Source organism: Leishmania panamensis (genome assembly GCF_000755165.1).
Source record: "Leishmania panamensis strain MHOM/PA/94/PSC-1 chromosome 17 sequence".
Classification (NCBI taxonomy): Eukaryota; Euglenozoa; class Kinetoplastea; order Trypanosomatida; family Trypanosomatidae; genus Leishmania; species Leishmania panamensis.
Genome location: NC_025862.1, coordinates 1 through 21,105, shown reverse-complemented (window position 1 = coordinate 21,105; position 21,105 = coordinate 1). Strand labels below are relative to the sequence as shown.

General features: G+C 52.9%; 7 protein-coding genes across 7 annotated transcripts, besides 1 other annotated feature; all 7 read left to right on the top strand.

Annotated features, from left to right (window-relative positions):
* Positions 1-1,826: 1,826 nt before the first annotated feature.
* ARL-1 (ADP-ribosylation factor-like protein 1, putative) lies at positions 1,827-2,393 on the top strand (the record flags this gene model as incomplete). The annotated part of the gene is made up of 1 exon (XM_010699396.1): positions 1,827-2,393. One exon carries the CDS (start codon positions 1,827-1,829, stop codon positions 2,391-2,393), a length of 567 nt encoding a protein of 188 aa, XP_010697698.1.
* A 1,266-nt stretch (positions 2,394-3,659) lies between these two features.
* LPMP_170060 (mitogen-activated protein kinase kinase 3, putative) lies at positions 3,660-5,159 on the top strand (the record flags this gene model as incomplete). The annotated part of the gene is made up of 1 exon (XM_010699395.1): positions 3,660-5,159. The coding sequence occupies one exon, from the start codon at positions 3,660-3,662 to the stop codon at positions 5,157-5,159; it is 1,500 nt and encodes a 499-aa protein (XP_010697697.1).
* Positions 5,160-6,701: 1,542 nt separating this feature from the next.
* LPMP_170050 (hypothetical protein) lies at positions 6,702-7,400 on the top strand (the record flags this gene model as incomplete). The annotated part of the gene is made up of 1 exon (XM_010699394.1): positions 6,702-7,400. One exon carries the CDS (start codon positions 6,702-6,704, stop codon positions 7,398-7,400), a length of 699 nt encoding a protein of 232 aa, XP_010697696.1.
* A 785-nt stretch (positions 7,401-8,185) lies between these two features.
* On the top strand, positions 8,186-8,974 carry LPMP_170040 (hypothetical protein; the record flags this gene model as incomplete). The annotated part of the gene is made up of 1 exon (XM_010699393.1): positions 8,186-8,974. The coding sequence occupies one exon, from the start codon at positions 8,186-8,188 to the stop codon at positions 8,972-8,974; it is 789 nt and encodes a 262-aa protein (XP_010697695.1).
* A 906-nt stretch (positions 8,975-9,880) lies between these two features.
* Positions 9,881-10,462, top strand: LPMP_170030 (hypothetical protein; the record flags this gene model as incomplete). The annotated part of the gene is made up of 1 exon (XM_010699392.1): positions 9,881-10,462. One exon carries the CDS (start codon positions 9,881-9,883, stop codon positions 10,460-10,462), a length of 582 nt encoding a protein of 193 aa, XP_010697694.1.
* Positions 10,463-13,314: 2,852 nt separating this feature from the next.
* On the top strand, positions 13,315-13,980 carry LPMP_170020 (hypothetical protein; the record flags this gene model as incomplete). Its single annotated transcript, XM_010699391.1, has 1 exon — positions 13,315-13,980. The coding sequence occupies one exon, from the start codon at positions 13,315-13,317 to the stop codon at positions 13,978-13,980; it is 666 nt and encodes a 221-aa protein (XP_010697693.1).
* A 2,229-nt stretch (positions 13,981-16,209) lies between these two features.
* On the top strand, positions 16,210-18,534 carry LPMP_170010 (hypothetical protein; the record flags this gene model as incomplete). The annotated part of the gene is made up of 1 exon (XM_010699390.1): positions 16,210-18,534. The coding sequence occupies one exon, from the start codon at positions 16,210-16,212 to the stop codon at positions 18,532-18,534; it is 2,325 nt and encodes a 774-aa protein (XP_010697692.1).
* Positions 18,535-20,795: 2,261 nt separating this feature from the next.
* Positions 20,796-21,105: a repeat region.

The following is a 21,105-nucleotide window of genomic DNA, read 5'->3' as shown; positions in this document are numbered from 1 at the left end:
TGGACCTGCGCGGGTTGTATTTAGGTTTTTATTTTGTTGGCGCTGCTGTGTTTTGTGTTGGAGGGTTTTGGGTGTGATTGTGGTTTTGCTTTGGTTTACTGAATTAGGAGTGTTTATTTTTTTTTTTGAAGTGCGCTTAGGATTTGTGTGGCAGTGTCGTATTTCTCGAAGTTATGTGGCGGTGCGTCTTTGTGGGAGGTCTTTGGGTGATTGGATAGTAGAGGGTTAGTAGTGGGCCTCTTACTAGTTTTTAGAGGGAGTGTGGTGGTATTGCTGTGTTTTGTGTTGAGTATTGTGTAATCCCTCTTTGTTAGCTATTCTGTCATCTTTTCATTGGCGGCGCGCGAGATGTGTTAACGGACGGTGGTGCAGTAGGCATGCCTTTTTTAGGGGGATATGAGGCTTTCCCACTGTCAACACAGATGGTGTGGCGCTTTGTGGAGGTATGTGATAGTCTTGTTGTGTGTAGTACTAACGTCTCTTGTTCGTAGCATTAATGCTGAAATCTTTGTGGTCGCTTTCAGGGCTTCATCTCGCTGGTGCAGTGCCTCTGGCATTTATACGTTGCGCGGTTAGCAGTTAACGCATCGCCCCTTTCCCCTGATTGCCAGATGTTGACGTGGTGGTGTTGTGCTAGACACGATGGGGTGTAGCAGACACCCACTTCGTTGAAGGGGGTAGTGCTCCGATGCCTAACGCCTGACGTTGCGGCTGTAAGAGGACTTCAATGTTTTGAGCATTGATGTTGTACCCGATTAACGGCTCACTCTTTGATGCGCACCCTTCACGCGTATTCACTAGTACTGCCTTAGGCGACTCTGTCTTTGCAGGAATACTTTTGGGGCTGTGGGTCCTCCCCATGGATTGTGCACTCGACTCAGACACCTCGTTGGAAATTTTCCCTGTTGAGAGGGTTGCTTGAATTCAGATTCCTCGGCGCTCTCCTGAAATCAGAGTTGATGTGTTCCGTGAAGCAATGCAGCTTTCGTTTCTGGCTCTATGAGATCTCTTTTGGCCCTCGTGCTTCTCTCACTTCTTCTCTTTCGAGATTCGGGTGGTGTTTGTCGTGGAGGGTTTTTGGTCTACGCACATGGAATGGCTCTCATACTTTACGTCTACCCACCCACCCACACACATACACTTGTATCGACTGCTGCACTGACGATGCTCCTCCATTATCGCTGCTTTTTGTTGCTGTTGTGACCGTGCTCGATACTTGCTGTGAAGTGTTTTCCGCTTTCTCCGCTCTGGGTCGTTAGGAAGTAAACCACATCATTCGATACTTTCCTTTTGTGCCAGGCTCCAGTTCCTCGTCCTTATCATTACGCGTTGCTCTTCGGTGAAGCCCTCGCGGCGGCAGTGGAGCGCATTAATCTCGGATCTTTCCCTCTCGAAGCGCATATTCTCCTTCAGTGCACCTCCCCCCTTTCTTCCCTTCATATTTATGCGCCGATTACGCGTCGTCTGCACACTGTGGCCGCTGCAAGTGCACTGTTGTTTGTTTTCTGAGGATCTCTGCCCTCACGGATATCTCTGCGAGCCCATTCGCGCGTCAGGGTAGCAACGCAGTGGAAGTCGCGGACGATTCGTCCATCGCTTCTCCGTCTTCTCGCTTTCCATATTTCTGTGCCATTTTACCTTTTGGTACACCCCTACACTTTCCGCGGCTCCTTTTCACGAAGTGCAGCTCTCTGACTTCACATTGGCGTTTGTGGAGGAGGAGCCGCTCTAGTACTCTCTCCTCTGCTTTTCCTTCTGTCTGACACCTAGTCAGCCCCACGGACACCCCGAAGGCGGGCACCCGTAGAAAACTCCTCTCTTGCATTATGGGTGCGTGGCTGACAAGCCTGAAGCAGACACTTGGTCTGCTACCAGCAGACCGCAAAATTCGTGTCTTGATGCTCGGCCTGGACAACGCCGGAAAAACTTCAATTCTCTATCGACTGCACCTCGGTGATGTGGTGACCACCGTCCCCACTGTAGGTGTCAACCTGGAAACTCTTCAGTACCGAAATATCTCCTTTGAGGTGTGGGACCTTGGCGGCCAAACTGGCGTGCGACCATACTGGCGCTGCTACTTCAGCGACACAGACGCCATCATCTACGTAGTCGACAGCACCGACAAGGACCGCATGGGCATCGCCAAGCATGAACTCTACGCTCTGCTAGATGAGGACGAGCTCAAAAAGAGTCTCTTGCTCATATTCGCCAACAAACAGGATCTACCAGAAGCCGCCAGTGAGGTGGAGATTGCCAATCAACTTGGCGTGTCGTTTATCATGAACCATACGTGGACGATTGTGAAGAGCAGTGCCAAGACAGGTGATGGTTTGGTCGAGGGCATGGACTGGCTCGTAGAGAGGCTTCGCGAGAAAGGGCTTGGCGCTCAGTGAGGGCCTTGCCAGGTCTCACTCAGCTTGTTCGCCATCTGTACTTCCTGATTACCCGCTCGCATTTTGGCTCGTTAGAGAAGGTACATGGGAGAGAGCTGCAGTAATGCGACTGTCATCCACGTTTGTCATTTGGTGTGTCGATTGAGTTGTTATGCCGCCGCTGGTCACCGCCAGAGGTTGATGTGGTGGGTACTCTGCACAGCATACATTCGAGCACTGGAGGTTGATCCCTCGTCGCGCGAGTTTCACACTCACTGCATCGCATCGCCGCGGTTTCATCTTTGGTCTTATGATTGTGTCTATGCTGATGTGTCCCCGTTTGTGGCATTCCTTTTTTTCTTCGCGGTGGCATGTTGGTTTCCGCTTGGCGTCTCCTCCTTCGGTGTACATCTCTGTATGATTGTTGTGCATCTGCATGTCCCCACGCAGCTTGGGTGTCGGCTTCTCTCTGTTTCCCTCGTTTCTTGTTCCGGTGAGTCCGCCTCGATCGCTGACGTCTTCCTGTACGATTTGTCGCGTGTATCCGTGCTTCCCTCCAGTCTAGCAAAAAACACTGACTTGAGGCCATGCGGAACGTAGCAGATGCGCCTCCTGAAGTGTTACGCAATGACTGCCTTCCGTTCTCTGTGTCCGTTATTGCCGCTGAAGCGCAGCTCCTGGGCACCTCGCTTGGTACTCATCTTAACCCGGGATGCCGTCAATGCACGTCGACATCGGACGAGGTTCCCGGACACACGGCGGCGCAGTGACTTTTGGCACCGCAAGGCGCATGCGGTCTACAGGCGCCCTTTGCTTCACCCCCCTACCCTGTGCAGCGCGTAAGCACCATTGTCGTCCAGTAAGGCATGTCGGGATAAACAGCGCCCAATTACAGCTGGTGCAAGCGCGCGTGCTGGACCGCTGGACAGCCACCCGCTCCTCCACTAATTGTCGCTGTTTAATTTTTTCTATTTTTTCATGCATCTTCTCTACAGCGCTCTTTGCTCCCTCCGCGCACCGTCCCTTTCCCTCCCTCCCCCCTCACTTCCGAGCTACATCACAGCACGCAGCCAATAGGCGTACAGACAGAAGTAGTTTCGCTTGCGGCTACATGCAGGAGAAAGAATGGACTTCTACGCTTTGCAAGACAGTCTCTTGCGCAATGCCAAGAGCGGAGGCACCTCTGACACCATCGACATCGAGTCTCGCTATGCCTTGATTGAAAAAATTGGCTCAGGGTCTTACGGAGATGTCTGGAGTGCGACTCTGCGGACAGGGACGAAGGACATGTACGCGGTGAAGCGCATCGACAAACGTCAGGCAGGCACAAAGGGATTGCGGAGCGTTATGGGGGAAGTGGAGACAATGAGCCTCCTTTCCCATCCCAACATCGTCAAGCTCGAGGAGACGTATCAAGACGACGCATGCCTTTCTATTGTGATGGAATACCTCCCTGGTGGTTCTCTTCAACACCACATAGACCGACAAAGCGTCTCTGAAGGCGAGACGCGGCGCATCATCACGCAGTTACTGATGGCTGTAGAGTATATTCATGAAAAGGGGATCGTACACCGCGATTTGAAGCCAAGCAACTGCCTGCTATCGCAAAACGACCTTGTCGTGAAGATAGCAGACTTTGGACTCTCCGTGTTTGCCGGTAATGAACAATGTTTGACGACGTGCTGTGGCACGCTGCACTTCATGGCACCCGAGATCCTGCTAGAGAAGAACTATGGAAAACCGGTGGACATGTGGGCCATGGGTGTCATGGCACACGTGATGTTTCTCGGTCGTTACCCCTTTCAGGCCCGTACAGAGACTGCGCTGACGAAAGACATCTGCCGTGGGTATCGTTTGCCGGAGGAGGGCGGTAATAGGCCACGTTGTCCTCCACAGCTTCAAGATTTTATCAGTCAACTTCTCTATTACGACCCACACCGTCGAATGAGCGCCAAAGATGCTCTCAAGCACCGATGGATCAAGGAGGGTTTGGATGCAAATCGACGGACGTCCCTCTACGCATCACAGGCACCTTCGGCAGCGGTGGTTAAGCCATCCGCGCGGTGGCGGGCGGCGGTGCTCACAGTCATGGGCGCGCAGCGTCTGTTGTACCTGCAGAAAATTAAGCGGTTAGTGCGGCTTGGTTATGACGGGTTCCCCATTTTGCGGGACTATCGCTATCTCGTGACCGGCAATTATGTACCTGCAAGCACGTCTCTAGAATGTAGTCACATGTTCCACGCACGGCCAATGGCGCTGCTCGAGTTGATCTCGATGATAGACACGTGCCCGCTCCTGAAACATGTCGATCTTAGCTGGAATAACATTCACACCTTATCTGTAATTCAGTCGCTGCTCAAGGTGGTGACGCGACTCCCTTCACTGCAGTCGATCGATTTGTCTCACAATCCAATCCCGGCTGTGGCCGGGCGTTCCATTGTGCGACTGATCCGCAACCCGTGTTCGCACGTGACAAACATCAACGTTGGGGACACCGGAATCAGCGCCGACACCATCGGACAGATCAACTCCTTCTTAAAGGAAAAGCTGACCCACGCCGCTATGCCGTACAGCATTTCCACAGGAGAGATGCAAAGCCGAGGCATCCAAGGTGGCTATGATGAGGGACACATGACATCGTCGTCAACTACAGTGACCTCCTTGAGGCAAAAGGCTAGCATTTGTAGCGGGCACACCAAACAGCCGGCGAAGAGGGACTCGCATCCCGTGCGGCTGCCTCCAATCTCACGTCTACCAATGGCTAGGCGCAATGAGAAGATGTCGTAGAGCATGAGAAAGAGAGTAGAGTGTAAGAGGGTGGAGATGAGCGCTTTCTCACATGCACACACCCAGCATTCCTGTCCTCATCTTGTGCTTGTCTATTTCTCTCACGGTTTGCGGCTCCTTCTTTCCCCTCTCTCGATTCCTTTATATGCCGTCGTGCACTGTGACAGCGCGACACCATTGATTCGTTCCTCCTGCTTGTAGGGAAGTGGGGGTGCCTGGATGCCTTTTTCCTGTTATTCCCGTTGCAATGCGTGAATAAACGCTTTGCTTTTTGTCTGTGTCGTGAAGTTGTCTGTACAGTGGGCTGCTGATCCCCTTTTCTGTGCGCTCTATGAGGGAAGGTGCGCGTTGGCGTGAGACTCTTTTTTTGCCGTTTTCTTTAGCACTTTCCTCATTCCAGCGTCGATAAGTGCCGGCATCCCTCTTCTCTCCCTTTCTTACATTCATCGCCACACTCGAGCCAGCCTCGGATGTTATGCAACACGGCGATGGCTATGAAGTGGCATATGTGTTCTCTCTTTTCCCATTGGTTTCTTTCGCTCGTCGTACGCCTCTTTCTCCGCTTCTCTCTTCGTCCCCCCTGGTGCTCGTCGCTGTTTAACCTTGGAGCTGCCGCACTGACGCCAAGTCGTTCCCTTCCGTTCTCTTTGTCTTCTTCTGTTGCGCTGTTTCACTCATGTGTGATGATTTTGCGCCTCTTTGCTTCTTTAAGGTTTCTCTGGCTGGAACGATGAGGGACACTCCTCCATTTACGTCACTCCGCGGGAGAAGGAAGGCACGGAATGCAGGCAAGAGAGAGAGAGAGAGACGGCGCATCAAGACAAGGCGACCCTCACCCTCGTGATAAGCTCGCCATATACCCCACGAACGACAATTACTGACTTCAGCTGCTGTAGTGTGCCGGCACCCTTTCTCATCTTTTCCATTAGCCCCCTATCTTCTCTGGTGAAGTCACGCCTCTCGAAGAGGCCATATTTCCAGCGGAAATGTTGAAGTGAGTCGTTTCTGGCGGCCCTATGGAGTTTCAAAACACAACAGCACACAGCTGCAGATGCTAGTGACTGTGTGCCGCTACTTGGTTCTCTGGTGCAGCACCATGAAACCTTGGGACTCTTGGCGGAATTCGATCTGTGGTTTGGATGCGTACTACTCGACTGTGACTCCGCTTCCCGAGTCACTCTCGTGACATCATTCTACGGAAGAGAGAGTTTCACTAGTGAAATACTGTCTTCGTGTTGCCTGTCTTGCATCCATCGCTACTGCGGCTCTCGTGCCGAATCCCAACTTGTTTCCTGCAAAACAATAGGTACTCTTCTTCGCCTTCACACTCTTTTTTGTACTTAAACTGGACTTGCATTCCGCTTCTCGTCGCTTCCGTCCTATACGCTCGTGTTCGCTGTACGCCACACTCTCTCTTCATCTATGCTAGCGTATCTTGCTGTGCAGTCTTCGACGTAGCAGGGGCGAGCATCAGACTTTACTCGCCGTATGTAGGACCATCAAGCATCTCTCGCTGTGTACTGTGGGATTGATAGGGGTGTAATGACGGATCAGCGGAACGCACTGGTGATTTGGGGGAGCACAGGGCGGCGGCTTCAGTTCTCCATGCAGGATTTAAGGATGCCTGAGAGCCTTCGCGATAATCCGCACTTTCACTTTTATGAGAGGCAGTGGGGCACCGTGGCGAGTTTCTGGTTCAACCGCATTTTGAAGGAATCCTCGCTGCAGCATCTTGCGGTGGAGGACATCGTGGGTTTGATTCAAGAGGACATCTCCAAGCGCTGGAAGCGGCGCCGAGATGAGCAGAGCATCTACAAGAAGCGAAAGCGGCTCTTACAAGGCAGTGGCTCAGCCGGAGCCCCCTCGTCATCTGTGCTGCTAACCAACTTCGTGACCCTCTCAGGCTATCAAAGTGCGGCAGTGGCGGAGCAGAGAGATTTGGTGACAGCCGTGGTGGAGCGAGTCGAGTGCATCACAAAGGAGAGGGTACAGTCCTGGCGGGTTCTCGTCGACGACGCATCCGAACAACAGCTCTCCAAGGCTGCGCGTGTAGAAAGTACCGCGGCAACACCAGAGGAACAGGCTAACAGCAGTGCTGAAGTTACCAGCGATTTTGACGACCGCGTTGCTGTCGCCTTGGAGCTCTCTAGTAAGGAAAAGGCTGCCACAGCCATTGCCCACCTCCATGGCAGCAGGTTCGATGGCCGCCGTGTATTGTGCCAGTTCTGGAGCGAACCGTGATTTCTCAGACTCTCTCAGCAGCTCCTTTCACGTGCGTGAAGAGAGGCAGTCGAGAGTGTACCGAGAACACAATTTTATGGGTACTCGGAAATGTGAGCGTGGGACGCAGCGGGCTCCTTGGTTCAGCAGTGAGCTCATACTCGAAAAGGGTGTGTTATTTCCTGCGCTGTCCATGCGCCTCTTTTGCACTTACCGCTTCACCTCAGCTCCCCATTCTCTCTCCCGTTGTTGGTTTGAGACGGAAGTTGACAAACAGCGAAAATGAGGATTTGATCGTTTCATTCGTTGGTGTGGCGCTAATGCACATTGCCAAGTGCCTCTTTGCCTACCCTCTGACCACTGCTATTAGTCGTGGAATTCGCACTCATCGGCCGTGGCACCCATGCATGAGGGCTTTTTGTGGGCACGTCTTAGGCTGTTATACTGGACATTGGTAGTGCTTCAGGTCGTTACGTTGATCACCACCCAACCGTCGGGTTCGTCACCGCGTCTTCATGATGCTCTGCTGCGCTCGTCGCACCTCTTCCTCACTTTCTCCTCCTCACTTTCGACTTTCTCCATCCTCTCTCTCTCGAAATGCTCCTCTCGTGTCACTCCGCGCGGGTGCCGTTCTATGCCTCCGTAACATCGCTGCGTGAGTCTGCACTGAAGCGAAGGGATTTGCCGGCCAGCAGCGCCGCTGCTTCATCAGACTTCCTCTGATCTCCTTGTCGTTGGCAGAGTAGCTATTGCTGTTTGCCCCTCTTTTTACTGTTGCTCTCGTTTTGCCATAGAGGTCGCGACAGATGCGACGCTTGGCGGTAGGCGCGGGTCCGGCAGCAACCCAGTGGCAGCCGTGCCTCTTGACGCTGCGCTACGCCACCACGGGGGCGCAGCATAGCTACAAACCAGGGTGCTTCGTATTGGCACTGCGCTTCCTGTTTGTGGCGCTTACACCAACGTCACTACAGAGGCGACTTGCGATTCGCATGCAGACTGGCATGGAGCTCACCGAGGAGCTGGAGAAGGAACTGCAGTGGCTTCAGAAGCATGGGTCACCTCTGCAAGTAATGGGGCTTCCCGACCACGCGGAACTAGTGGAAGTGCGTGCTCGCTATAGAAGTTTGGTCCTTGAAACCCATCCCGACACGGCAAAGGGCACCACTGGTGAGAATGAGTATGCCATTCTACAGACGGCGTACAAGATGTCCGTCAATCCACTTAGCCTCTGGCACCAAAATGGAGCCTCACCTGCACTGCACCGTCAGCTGCTACAGACATCCAGGAAGAAGCTCCACAGGCTAGATCGAGTGCGCGTCTTCGCCATCTTTTCTTACATAGTGATGCTTCTCATCTGTGTCTTCTTTTCCACTGTGGTTGTGAGCCATAGCCTGGAGTCGGCGCTGAGGTTCTTCGACCCGGAGTTCTACCACTTCATGGTGCAACAGGAGAGAGAAGAAGACCGCAAGCGTGCGGCAGGGGAGGTTGTAGACACGGACCCGAAGCGGCTTGCGCCAACAGCCGTACGCCGACTACTCTTCCCCGGCCAGTTCATTCACGAGGGTAGTGAGGGTAAGGAGCGAGGTCGGAAGTGAGTGAGTATGTATGACTGTAGTTGCGGTCTATGGTGGGCGACAGATTATGCTCCTTCCGCGTGCCGTCACATCACCCTAGTTCTTTCATTGCATTATAACCAAGTAGGGAGGCCGCCGCATGTGCACGGATGTTAGAGCATTCCCTCTCTATGGCCTATTCCGGATTCCGCGCACCGATTAACTTGACGTTAGCAAATAGGCAGCTAACGTGAGAGTGACTTAAAGCTGCCGTACCTGCTGAGGTGTTGGTGCTTACTGCATTGTGGGATGTTCTCATGCATATCATGTGAGGGATGGGGGATTGTGTCCACTGTGACAAGTGGGGACTGATGTGGGCGTCCGCGGTTTTAAAAGGTAGCCGTAGACTCTCAGAGGCCTCGCTAAGCGTACATGCGCCACTCTGCTCAATACGTGCCTAATCGAATTAGGCTTTTATCGCGCCGCTGTCTCTCTCTCCTTAATGGAAATTAACTCCCCCTACCCCACGCGTGGCTCTCCGCTTCGTGGTTCGTCTTGGAGTTCGTCTCACACTTTGATGGCTGATCCTCCCAGTGCACCCATCACCACATACCCCCTGGCATTCCATCTTTTCCCCCTACTTAGCCACTCTTCAGCAACCAACTCTGCCCCCTTTTCGATTATGCTCATTTCACAGGTGTTCTGACAGCTGTTCTCCCAATATAGGTTCTCACAGAGCTTCTCGTGGATCGGAAAAAGACCAGGAGGTGCATCGCTGATTTTCTACTAGGGAGCATCTTCACCCCTTTCCCACATTTCTGAGGACGCAGCTCCCCAACACGTACATAGCAGGGAGGCTGAAGTGTAACTCTCACATGTATTTTGTACGACCAGTACTGTCACGCGCTCATCTATTAGAGTGGAGAAACAATCACTCGAAGCTTCATTATGCAAGAAAATCTGCATACGAAGGCTGCAGTAGCGGTCCGTATTCCCGCGGTGGCATCGGTTTCTTCAGCACCGGTAGAATCCCAAAATGCGAGTTGCTCAAATCTTAGTGACTACATCAACGAGGATAGTGTAGCTGGTGATCTGGAGACGTACGATGTTGGTGAGTATCATCTTACGACCTGTCCCATATGCTTAGAGCACTTTACCCTAGACAACCCTGCTATTCTCCTCAAGTGCGAGCATGGGTTCCACTTGCAGTGCTTGGAATCGTGGCGGCAGCGGTCCACCATGTGCCCAATGTGCTTTGCGCCAGTGATTGGTGATGAGGGACGTCTGATGAGCAGCTCCGATGTCCGTAGGCGCCGCTGCATGCGACTGAGGCCGCCGCCAGTGACCCACCACGCACTGGAGCGCAGCTCGCTGATTATACCTACTGGTGCTCAGCGACTACCGCAGCCTAACTGCGACATAGAACACGCGTCAGAGCAGGACGAGGAAATTGAGACGATCGAAGTAAGAGCCCATAATAACGGCCTGTACTGGGTGTGGTCGTGGTTCCGCCAGTGCTGTGCTTTCTAGCGTCTCTCCTTCTATCCACCCCCTCCTGGACACCCGCGCTGTGGTCGCTTACGACAGTACAAAAAAGGAACAGCGAATGATGTGCGGGAGGATCGGGGCGCTGCCCTGGGCTGCATGTGTGCAGCGGTACACGTGTATGTCCTGATGGGCCAGGCATTCGGGTGCGACGTATTGTTGGTTCATCTTCGTGCGTGTACTGTCCCTTTCGGCGGTTTCTCTTGCTTTTCAATGATCTTCTTTCGTTGCCCTGCGCTCCCTCACTTTTGTGTTGGCGTGTCCACCTCGAATCGCAGTGGAGCTGGTGAAGGAGTGGGGAGGGGCGCGTAAGGTCATCGGGCGCGTCGTTCTCTCCTTACCAGCGTTTTCGTTCACTTCGCCGCCCAGTGACGTCCCACTCCTGATACCAGTCACTGTGAAATGGACAAGAACGCATGCATACAACGGCACTGCTCATTTCAACAAAACTCAAGTCTCTTTCATGCCCACACTTGCGTCTGTGCGTAATTGCTAAGCGTTCTCCTTTCTGTGTTAGAGCGCTTTTCCCTGAAGTCTCGCCTCTGTTGTTGTGTTCGCTCCTTTTCCTTCACTTTGTTTGGCTCGTTTGCTTTCTCGTGTTGTCGACCCGCACCCACACGGCACTGTTTGCCTTTGCTGCCGTTGTGGTGGTCCTCCCCCTTTTCCCCATCTTTGCTTCCGATCGGACTCAGGATCTGCGCTGGGATTTTTTGCCCAACAACATTATTTTCCAAGAAAACGATTGCACTTGATCATAGCTGTGGCGATCCACGGCGTTGCCTGTGGATGTGATTCTTGGTGATTCAACGATTCCTCGTTCTCCTTCCAGAGCGTCGGTGTGCCAACATTCTACTATGGGCGGCATGCCCACAAGCGGCGTTAGTGAAGGAATTTCCTAAGGCGTGCAGCCTCTCACAGCCTTTTTCTCTGTGAGCATACAAGGCGTTTTCCAGACAATGGATTTGGGTCACTGCTTGCGGTGGTGCGGGAAAAACGAATAAAAAGAAATGAGAAGGCCGCTGTACTGTTGCTTTCCTGCTGTGTGCCGATGTTAGTCTGCGTCGTATCTCTTTCCTTCTTCTTCATTTCTTTTGCCTTCGTGCTGTGTCTCTCTCGAATGACATGTCGGTTACCAAACAGACCTCTTCATGAAAAGGGATTGATGCGCGTAGCCCCTGCACTCCCACCGGCTCACGTTCCTCATCTGATAGGGACACTTTCACTTTCTCTTTCTTCAGTTCTCCACCTGTACTACTGTTCTCTCAGTTCTGTCCTCCTTTTCTCCTACTGCTCTTTCTCGCATCCTATCAACAGTGACTGCTGTTGATGACTTGTACACGCTGTACCGCATCATGAGTGGGTCTCTTGGCACAGAAGCTGCGATACCACTTTATGGGGTTTTGGTCTCCTCACATCCACATAGTCTCTCCGTTTGGCGGGCTCGAAGTATGTTGTGCTCATTACAGGCGTCGATCGCTCTCTCTTGATAGTCTCCATTATGGGCGCTCTCGTGCGAGCCAATCTGCGCTTTGAGGGAGTGCTAGGCACCTACACTGTGGCCGTTTCTTTTCTCCACCATGTTGATAAGTGCTTTTTGCCGCGCTTTTCGTGTGCCCGAAGACCGCGGGCAACGGCATGACAAAATTGCTGCACGTACATCCGTGATTTATTGCTGCATTTGACTAGCCTCCTTCGAAGAAATGTGCCACTCAGGGGTCCCGGCAGTATATCACCGGGTTCATTGTCATTCTCTTGCAAGAGACCACCTCTTTGGAGCCCCGGTACACCATTGGTCATACGGTTGTATGCGGTGCTCCGGCAGTACGGGCGAGTTGTGCCGTCCACCGCCACCGCCAAGGACTTTTCCTATCGCGCCTCTTCATTACTCCGCTCGCATTCGCACTCAGAGCGAATCCCTTATTTGTCGCGGGACTCGATGGAGTGAAGGACGCCGTGTGTGTCTTTGACGGCCTCTTTCACAGCAGCACCACCGCCATCTTATTTGTTGTGTATGCTCTAAACCCTTCATTGCAACGGAAGTGGAGACCGTTGCACTCGCCAGACCATGGTGACGCTGCTGCCGTCGTGGCGAATCTGTGAAGCATCTAGCACGAATCAGAGGTCGGCAGTGTCACTACAGAAAACTGCGGCAAACGGAGCGGCGTAGCATGACGGACGTGACGGGGGTGCAGCTCTCTCTCTTTCTCTGCACCTCCGTGGGGATCGTCCTCTTAATCTGCTGTAGCGACGCACATTAGAAGTACAGAGGTGAGGCGTACCGTCATAGAGAAAAAAGCCGCAACATGTAGGGACATTTTCCCGAGAGCAGTAGCTCTTCTGCTCTCTGATCCGTTGTTACTGCTTGCGTGTCTCGTCGCTCTAACTTGTATATTCAGTGTTTTCCTTGCATCTCTCATTCCACGCACGGTCTCCTCGTCATACAGCTGAGCAACCCCCCCCCAAAAAAACAAGTGGTGTACCAGGGAGCGGAAGCAAAATAGTGCAATGTGCGCATCAATGGCGGTGATTGGACTACCGTAGGTTTCACTCTCCTGCAGGAGTGGAGTAAAGCTACGCTGTTTGCAATCGACGTTTCTTCCTTACCCCCTATCTCTTTCTGCCTTTCCCTTTTCCTATGGTGGTGCTTGTTGGTCTCAAGCAGGGTGCTGCCTCGCTGCTGATAACGCTTTCTTTTTCCCAGTTGTATGGAGGTAGTCGCACACGGACAGTCCTACAGCCCAATACGCATACGCACACGCTCATCCGTGTCCTTCGCTTTGCAGCTCCTTTCTGTCTCTTCCCCTTTCTCTCTGATTCCATTTTTTCCCGCTCGTGCGATGCGTCACGGCGAGAGTCCAGCAATTCTGTTCATCATGACGGTGCTGAGTCACCTAACGATGTTACCTACGCCCTACTTTTTCTACCGACGCAACTACATATTTGAGTTCTGCTGTGCGGTGTTTGGCCTCCTGGCCTCCTTTATGTACCACACGACGGAAAGCTTTGGGACCGCCATCTTTCTCACTGAGATTGAGTGGCACCGCCTCGACAACGTCGGTGTCATCTCGATGATGGGCATCTGGTATGTCTATTTGTGCTGCTTTCAGAACCCTTTCGTGGACATGTCCTGCAAATGCTTCTGCGTCTTTTTCACCCTCGTAGTGCAGCAGAAAAACCCGTGGGACATTCGGCTCACTGTATCCCCAATTCTTCTATTCAGCCTGTTTCCCATCGTGAAACACTGCCTAGTTGAGCAGCGTCCTCCCTCTATTAGTCGTAAGCATCTCGCCTATGGTTTGCTTTGTTTCTGCATTGGTATAATCTTCTTTATCCTTGGACTTAACGAGCACGCCGACCGTTACCGCATGTACCACAGCGCATGGCACTTTTTCGCAGGCCTGTCCGCCTTTTTCTTTTGGGTAATGGTCAAGGCTCCTGGATGTACTGGTAGCTACGGCCACCACCGACACGATTTCGTCGTCCGTGGCGGTGCCATAATGTAGAGAGGTGTCGGACAACCCTCCTCTCTTGCTCTTTTCTTTTAGCTTTGTTGGATAGAAGCTGCTGTGCCTCTGTCTCAGTTTATGTGTATCGGTGGGGTTCACTTTCTGGGGAGTAAGATGAACGCAGCTGATCGTGACGCAGTGCTCTGCTTGCGTGCTGTACGAATTCTCTATTTTTCTCTTTCAACTAACGCTGTGGAGATGAGTAGCACTATGGCTTATGCACTAATGTGCAGCTGTGCACCCTTATCTATTTCATCTTAACTTTTCTGATAGCGCCTTCCTGACAACTTTATCGGCACCTTGTGGAGGAAACCCCTCTTCTGTGAAGCGCTGGATGCCAGCGAAGAGGGAAAGGTAGATGGAACCAGCAGTCTCATTTCAAGTCGCTAGCTGAGTCCAGCTTCACGGTGCAAACGGGCACGTACAGGTGTTCCCTTCTTTCCTCTTCCCTGCCTCCGTTGTATGAGGACGCGGTCATCTTTCTCCTTTACACCTTTCCTATCGCCTGCTCTCTTTTCGGTTTTTCATCTGCTGCTTTTCATTTCCTCAAACACGGTAATACCTCGTTGGAGGTGGAACTCATTCACTTTATCCGCTGCAATTGAGACCCTCACATGCGTCAAAGAACAACAAGGTATTAACTTACTCTTTTCCGATAGAGAACGAAGCCATGCCTGCGCTACGTCATCTGTTCTTCCTGTTTTGTGTGTTCGCCGTTGTCGCTGCGACGCTGGTGGCTAGAGCTTCCCTTCTAGTCGAAGTTCCCCCTGAGCAAACATTTTTGCTGCAGCGGCGTCACATCGGGTCGAGGGACGAAAATGCGCTTCGTGCCATTACGCGTGGCCTACCATCGTCCTCGACCCCCAATGCGACACTGGACCACTTCAAGTCACTCTCTTCCAAGGAGCTCAGCAAGATGATCAGAGATCGTGCTAGAGACTGCAGCGGCTGTGTCGAGCGTCGTGATTTAGTGCAGCGCGCGTATGAGATCCAACAGCTTCCGACCATGGACGAACGCCTGGCGTGGCAGCTGACTGTGGCTGATCGCAGGCTCACGACGATGTCGGCACGTCTGGACAACATTGCCTTTGTCACTGGCGCTCTTTCCAACACCCACTGCAACGTCTCCAATAGGACCGTCTACTGCAACTTACCCGAACTCTGAGTTGTCGCCGAAACACATGATAGGTGGTCATTCTTCTATGGATCTGATGTCTCTCTCCTCTCTACAGGACAGACCCTGCTGATACTCGCGCACGCCATAGTCTCATAGCCCACTTTCCATGGCCTGTGCGAGATATGTACCACCCGCGTCCATCCTAGTTTTCCACTCATTATTCACCAGCTCTGTGGCTGCTGTAACTCAAAATTCTATTTCTTCATGGGGGGTATCCCGCGTTGTGTGCGCGTGTCGCACTTTTCTATTATACATCTAACTGCCGTTGCCGAAGGATACAGCAGATCTCTTTCACGCCGTGTGCTCTTGTTTCCCTGCGAACGGCGCTTCACCCACTCTACAAGGGCCGCAGAGAATTATGTTTCAGTCCTTCCTTCGTCAGTTATTTTCTCCTGTGCTTCTATTTTCGCAGGGTTACCGCAGCTGTGCTACGTAGCCAAAAGAGTGGAAAACAAAAAGGCGGTGTGCCTTCAGTATTACTACAATTATGTGCGATATGCACGGGAAATGAGAAATCATCGACATGCTTAATCGCTTTTGGTAAATGTAGAACAGGAGTTCATCTGTTCGAAAGCACCTCATAGTCTTTTCATCAGTCGTTGTCTTCGCAGTCACCCATTCATTCACTGCGGTGGGGGATAGGAGGAGATAAAGAGGGCACAAACTCCAATCGAGAGCAAAAGGGCTGACTGAGGATCACATTCTTTTTACTGCGGACTCACCTACCTTAGCAAAGGAAACACTTTCTCCCACTCACTGCGTCCTTCTCATTTGACTCATCACTCTACCTCTGTCGCTCCACATCTCGCTTTCGATGCCTTCACACTACACCAGACTAGGTAAAGCAATTCATAATCCAAACCCGTCCTTCTGTTTCTGTCCAAATTCTCTGACTCTCTCACGACGCGAAGTAAAGTCGCCACCCCATCTACCACCTTCACTCCCTCGCTCCGTGATACTTCCGCCCCCCACCCCCTCTGGAGCGAATACCCAGTAAGCACCTACGCCCTACTCTTTTTTCTCTTTTTCATCCCGTACTAACGGCAGCAATGGACCGAGCAGCGACATCTGACGCGCGCGCGCGAAGCAGCCTCTCTAAGGCCCAAGAGCACCTAAGGAACGGTGACGTGAAGGAAGCCATCGACGCCCTCTCGTCGCATCTGCGCTTCAACCAGGTGACTCCAATCGGATTTGAGTGTCTCGAGCTGTTGGCTGATCTCTGCCTTACACACGAGAAGCTGGAGCCGGTGAAGCTGATCGAGGTGCTTCGCCGGTGCCGCAGCGGCCTTCGTGGGTCGCAGCATGTGGAGGAGAGCGTACAGCGCATTGTAGACTCGGTCATGATTCGAATCCGACAGATGTGCGCGAGGGCAAAGGAGCGCGCAGAGGCGATGCAGAGCACTGCCAGTGAGGGGGACCAGATGCTGGCTGCGTTGAGCGGCGTCTCCCTCGCCGCGCTCGCCGAGAAGCGCCACATCATTCCCTGTCACGCCGCGCTGCGCCGCCTGATTCGCCACTTCTGCGGCAACAACACCATTGGCTTTGCCAAGAAGCTGACGTTCATTTACAACAAGACTGTTCGCCAGTTCCTGTCCATGTGCAAGGAGTTCAACACACCTGCGTGCGTGCTGGATATCTCCACCGCTGTGTCTCGTGCTGTGTCTCACATGGCGCTGGACCACCTGCATGACCACGACGACGCGGCGTCGCGCAACGCCGTGCAGGAGTTGCTGAAGGAGCGTACAGCCTTCCTCACGTCAACGGCAGCGGTGACCGAGACAGTGGAGACGCTGTGCTGCTTGCTCAACGATATCTGCAGTCTGCGTCAGTATGGCGGAGCTTTTGACGTCCTCTCCTGCCTGAAGCGCGTCTGCGACAAGGTGCAACGCAACGAGGAGCTTATCGACGTAGTTTCCGGGGCCTACGAAACGATGAGCGATATCTTCTGGACGTGCTCCGTGTACAACTATCACGCCTACTGTCTCTCGATTGCTGCATCGATGAAGCGTCAGGAGAAGCGGGGCCCTCTCGCCGCTCGCGCCGTCCTTGCGTCGCTGTGCGTGTCAGAGGGTGACATGGAGCTCGACCCGTTTGGTCGCTACCGTGAGAAGAGTGCCCGTATCGACGAGCTGTTTGAGTCCCCGGTCACGACCAAAACGAGCCTCATCGCGAACCTCAAGACAAAGGGCGTGTACACGCTTGCATCGCCAGAAATTGTAAAGATCGCGGCGAGCCTTGAGGACCCCAACTTCTCTGACTTCACGTGCCTGCACAAAAGCGTAACAGCGCTGGCGGCAGCCAACAGCGACCTTGCCCGCTACGGCAACGAGCTGCACAAAATGATCCTGCGCTATCAGCTAGAGATTCTCTCTGGCAGCTGCAACTATGTCGAGGTGCTCTCTCTCGCGGCGTACAACGGAAACCTGACGGCGGTCGAGTACGTGAACAACATTGAGCCTGTCATTCTCGGTGACGAGTCTGTTTCCGTAGACATTGACACACGCACCAACACGCTGTCCTTCCGCGACTCGTCAAAGGCGAAGATGTTAAGCTACTTCAACAAGATCGTCGCAAACGTGGACACCGTTCCCGCCTCCTCGGTGGCGACGACATCCGGGCGCTACTCTGACTTCACCAACGTTGCCGCTTCCTCGCCAAAGAGGCAGGTAGTGCCCTCCACTACAGATCTGGAGGTGGCTCGTGCGCGGAGCACCAGCATCTACGCGCTGCAAAAGGCTTGTATGAACTCCAAGGCAGAGCGCATCGATGAGGCGAAGAAGAGCGAGGACAAGAAGCGTGAGCGTGCCGTTGCAGAGCGTCGCGAGCAGGAGGAGGCGAAGAAGGAGGAGATGCGCAAGGCCTACCTCCGCAAGCTGTACTCTGAGTACACGGAACGCCAGCGACAAGAGCGCGGTAAAGACGTACTCCGCAAGCTGCGCATCAAGTACCCAGGCTTCAAGGTCGACGAGTCCATTGTCTACCGCAGCGCCGCAGGCTTTGAGGATGAGCTCACTCGCCTGCTCGCGGCCTACAAGCGCCGAGGTGTCGACAACGACCATAAGGAGATCCTCCAGGCAAACTTGTACGAGCGTGCTCTCCGCGTGATGGAGATTCCAAAGCGCAAGGAGTACGATGCCCAGAACTCAGAGCGTACACGCGCCGAGCGTGTTGCTGCACGTGAAAACTACCTCGCTGAGCACCGTCGCGAGTACGACCGCCGGCAGAGCGAGAAAGCGGTGCTTGCCAAGTTCCTTCGCGACGCCGAAGAGTTCGAGCACACGTGGCGTAAGCGTGCCAACATCGATAAGCCGTCGAAGCGCGACGAACAGCAGCGTCTTCTCGAGGAGGAAATGCGCCGTCTCGGGGCCGAATGAGTTATATGTTGGGCAAGGCGCATGAAAACAAGAAGAGTGGATCACCGTCGGGTTGTGCGACAGAGCTGATATGGCAGCAATAGCGGTAAATCTCTGCTGGCCTCTCTCCTCACCCGTTTGGCAGTACCTTCCTGTCATTTCTGTTACTGTGGTGCACAGGTCTCACTGTAGCGCAGACTAACTTTTTTTCGAGTCTCCGCGGATCCAGATCTCTCTCTCTCTCTCTCTCTGGCTCGAGCACGTTCCTCTTCCGCGTGCATACTAAGCCCTGCACCGAATGTGGGTGAAGCGCAGGGTATTTGGCAGCCATGTGTCCTCTGCGACTGAACTCCTTGATTTCTTCCTGGCAGAATTTTGTATGTCTATGGCTCAGGCTGCACCTTTCTTTCATACTCGTTGACCTGCTGCTTTGCGCGTGTGTGGAGGTCTGAGTACCAGCGGGAAGTTCAGCTTCTGTCTTGTAGATAAAATTCTTGCCATACGGTTCATGATGACAAGATTAATCCCTTGTTAGCATTCGTCCTGTTTTGTGTTGGCGTATCGCTGACTGCGTGCGTGTAGCTGCCTAGAGAGGGACTCAACCATCTCTCTTCTCTTTGCAAGTCACACTTGCATTGTCCCTGTTGATGCTGTCGCTCTCTCTTTTTTTCTTCGTGTTGTTTGGAGTGGGAGACTTAAGGAACTAATTGACCCCTTAACGTGACAAGATGAATGAGCGATAAACGAAGGATGATGAGCAACAAACAGCGCTAGAAGTCGAAAAGGAGTTGGGAGAAAGGGGAGAAAAAGCAGCCACGTTCACTCTCAAGCGGGGCATGTGCTGTAGTGGAAGTCTGTGCTGCTGACTAAACTCGCAACGCGTTGTTGAGTTAACAGTGGGCAGACAACTAAGCTGACCAAGGCAGCCCGTGCTGGTGACCTATCGCGATCATTTGGTATGCGTAGAAGCGTGTAGATGCTCGCATGATTCATCCTATGAGGCACGTGGTGCAGTGAATACTTCTCTGCCGGAGCGCATCGAAACGGCGCAGCAATGGACTCCCGACCCGGGATACCATGCGCACATTCTGTTGCTCCGTGAGACTGAATAAATATCCACTGAGTGCGCAGTAGCCTGAAGTCAGCAGTGCGCATCTGTTTCACACTTTTACTTGATTCTCTCACTCTCTCCATCTCTCGCTCTAAGGTGTGTTTAACGACCACCACACCAATGCGGATATAAACTCAGCTACTCAGAACATAGCGCAGCCTCACAAGTTTTTAGTCCCTGAAGGAGAATACAGCTCACACTAAAACAGAGCCGCAACGCTACTCGGCTCCATAGCGAATGACTCAGTAACCCAAATTGTCAGCTTTGTAACTCTGATGGCGCATCCGACGGTGACTGCTGTTTCATTCAGAGGGCTAGTGTACGGAAAACACTTTAGAAATAGATAGCGCACGATAGCTCTACTTACAGATTCATCCCCTTAATGCTTGCAGCGCGCAGGGAGCTCCTTGCATATTCCCTACAATCACCCACGAAATCATCCAGCTGACAGACTTGGGTCTCAGGTGAAGCGATGTGCCACTCAAAGCTGGTGCTCCTTCTGCAAACGCTGTTCACATGGCCTCCCCTGAAGTGCTAGCAAACGTACGTGAACTGCACATGCAGGATTGCTACATTACGTAGGTGCACGTTGAGCCATTGTGTGCCCCTGCATAAGAAAGACGTAACGTGCCCTCTAAGTGCAAGGAGTCCTTCACGATCTCCAACGACATAAGCTAATCTAGCTGAGCACACGTGATATGCACCACTGCAGCGGATGCAAGTTTTAGCTCGTTCTTTGGCTTGAAGCGCCGACTACTCTCAAGCTCGAGAGGCCTCAAAGGGCTGTTATTCACGTCGCAGAGTATACCCCTTTCATGTGTCTCGAGAAGAGTACTGCGAATTGCTCTATGGTCATGGTGCGATTCGCCATCAAAGCTTTCGAATCACTCATTTACATTGCTTTCTTTAGATTCCATCAGCTAAAAAGCCTCGTGCTGCTTGTGAGCAGAACAGGATTACAAGGAATTAACGCCTCATCAAGGGATATACACAACATCACTGTTATGAAGACATATTTCCAAGCGGAAGAAGTCTATTTCATATGGCAGAAGCGACTAGCGACCCTTTCCTTGCTCACCAGAGTCCCTGACTTACAGCCCATTGAAGGGTCTTCGAATGCGGCCGTCCACATCGATAGCCTCCACACGTGTTCTCAACTGCGCGCCTTCACTGCCACCGTCCTGTGTGATAGGGTGCTCGCGAAGATACTGATTTCTTGATGACAAGTAAAGGGCGAGAAGGGAGAAAGATTTGTGGAAGGCAGATGGGTATGGAGAGAGTCTTCGCGACCCCATTGGGAAGCGGCAAGGCAGGCACGCAACCACGACCGCGGCGCCGCGTCATGATTATGCCGCCGGCCTCCTCTACCGCGCTCCGTCGCGTGAGGAGCACATCAAGTCGTCTTGGACTTCTTTTGTGTGCTTTTTCTTATGGCTTGGCACCGGTACCGGGGAAGCCTCCCCCCCATAGCACGCGGTTAG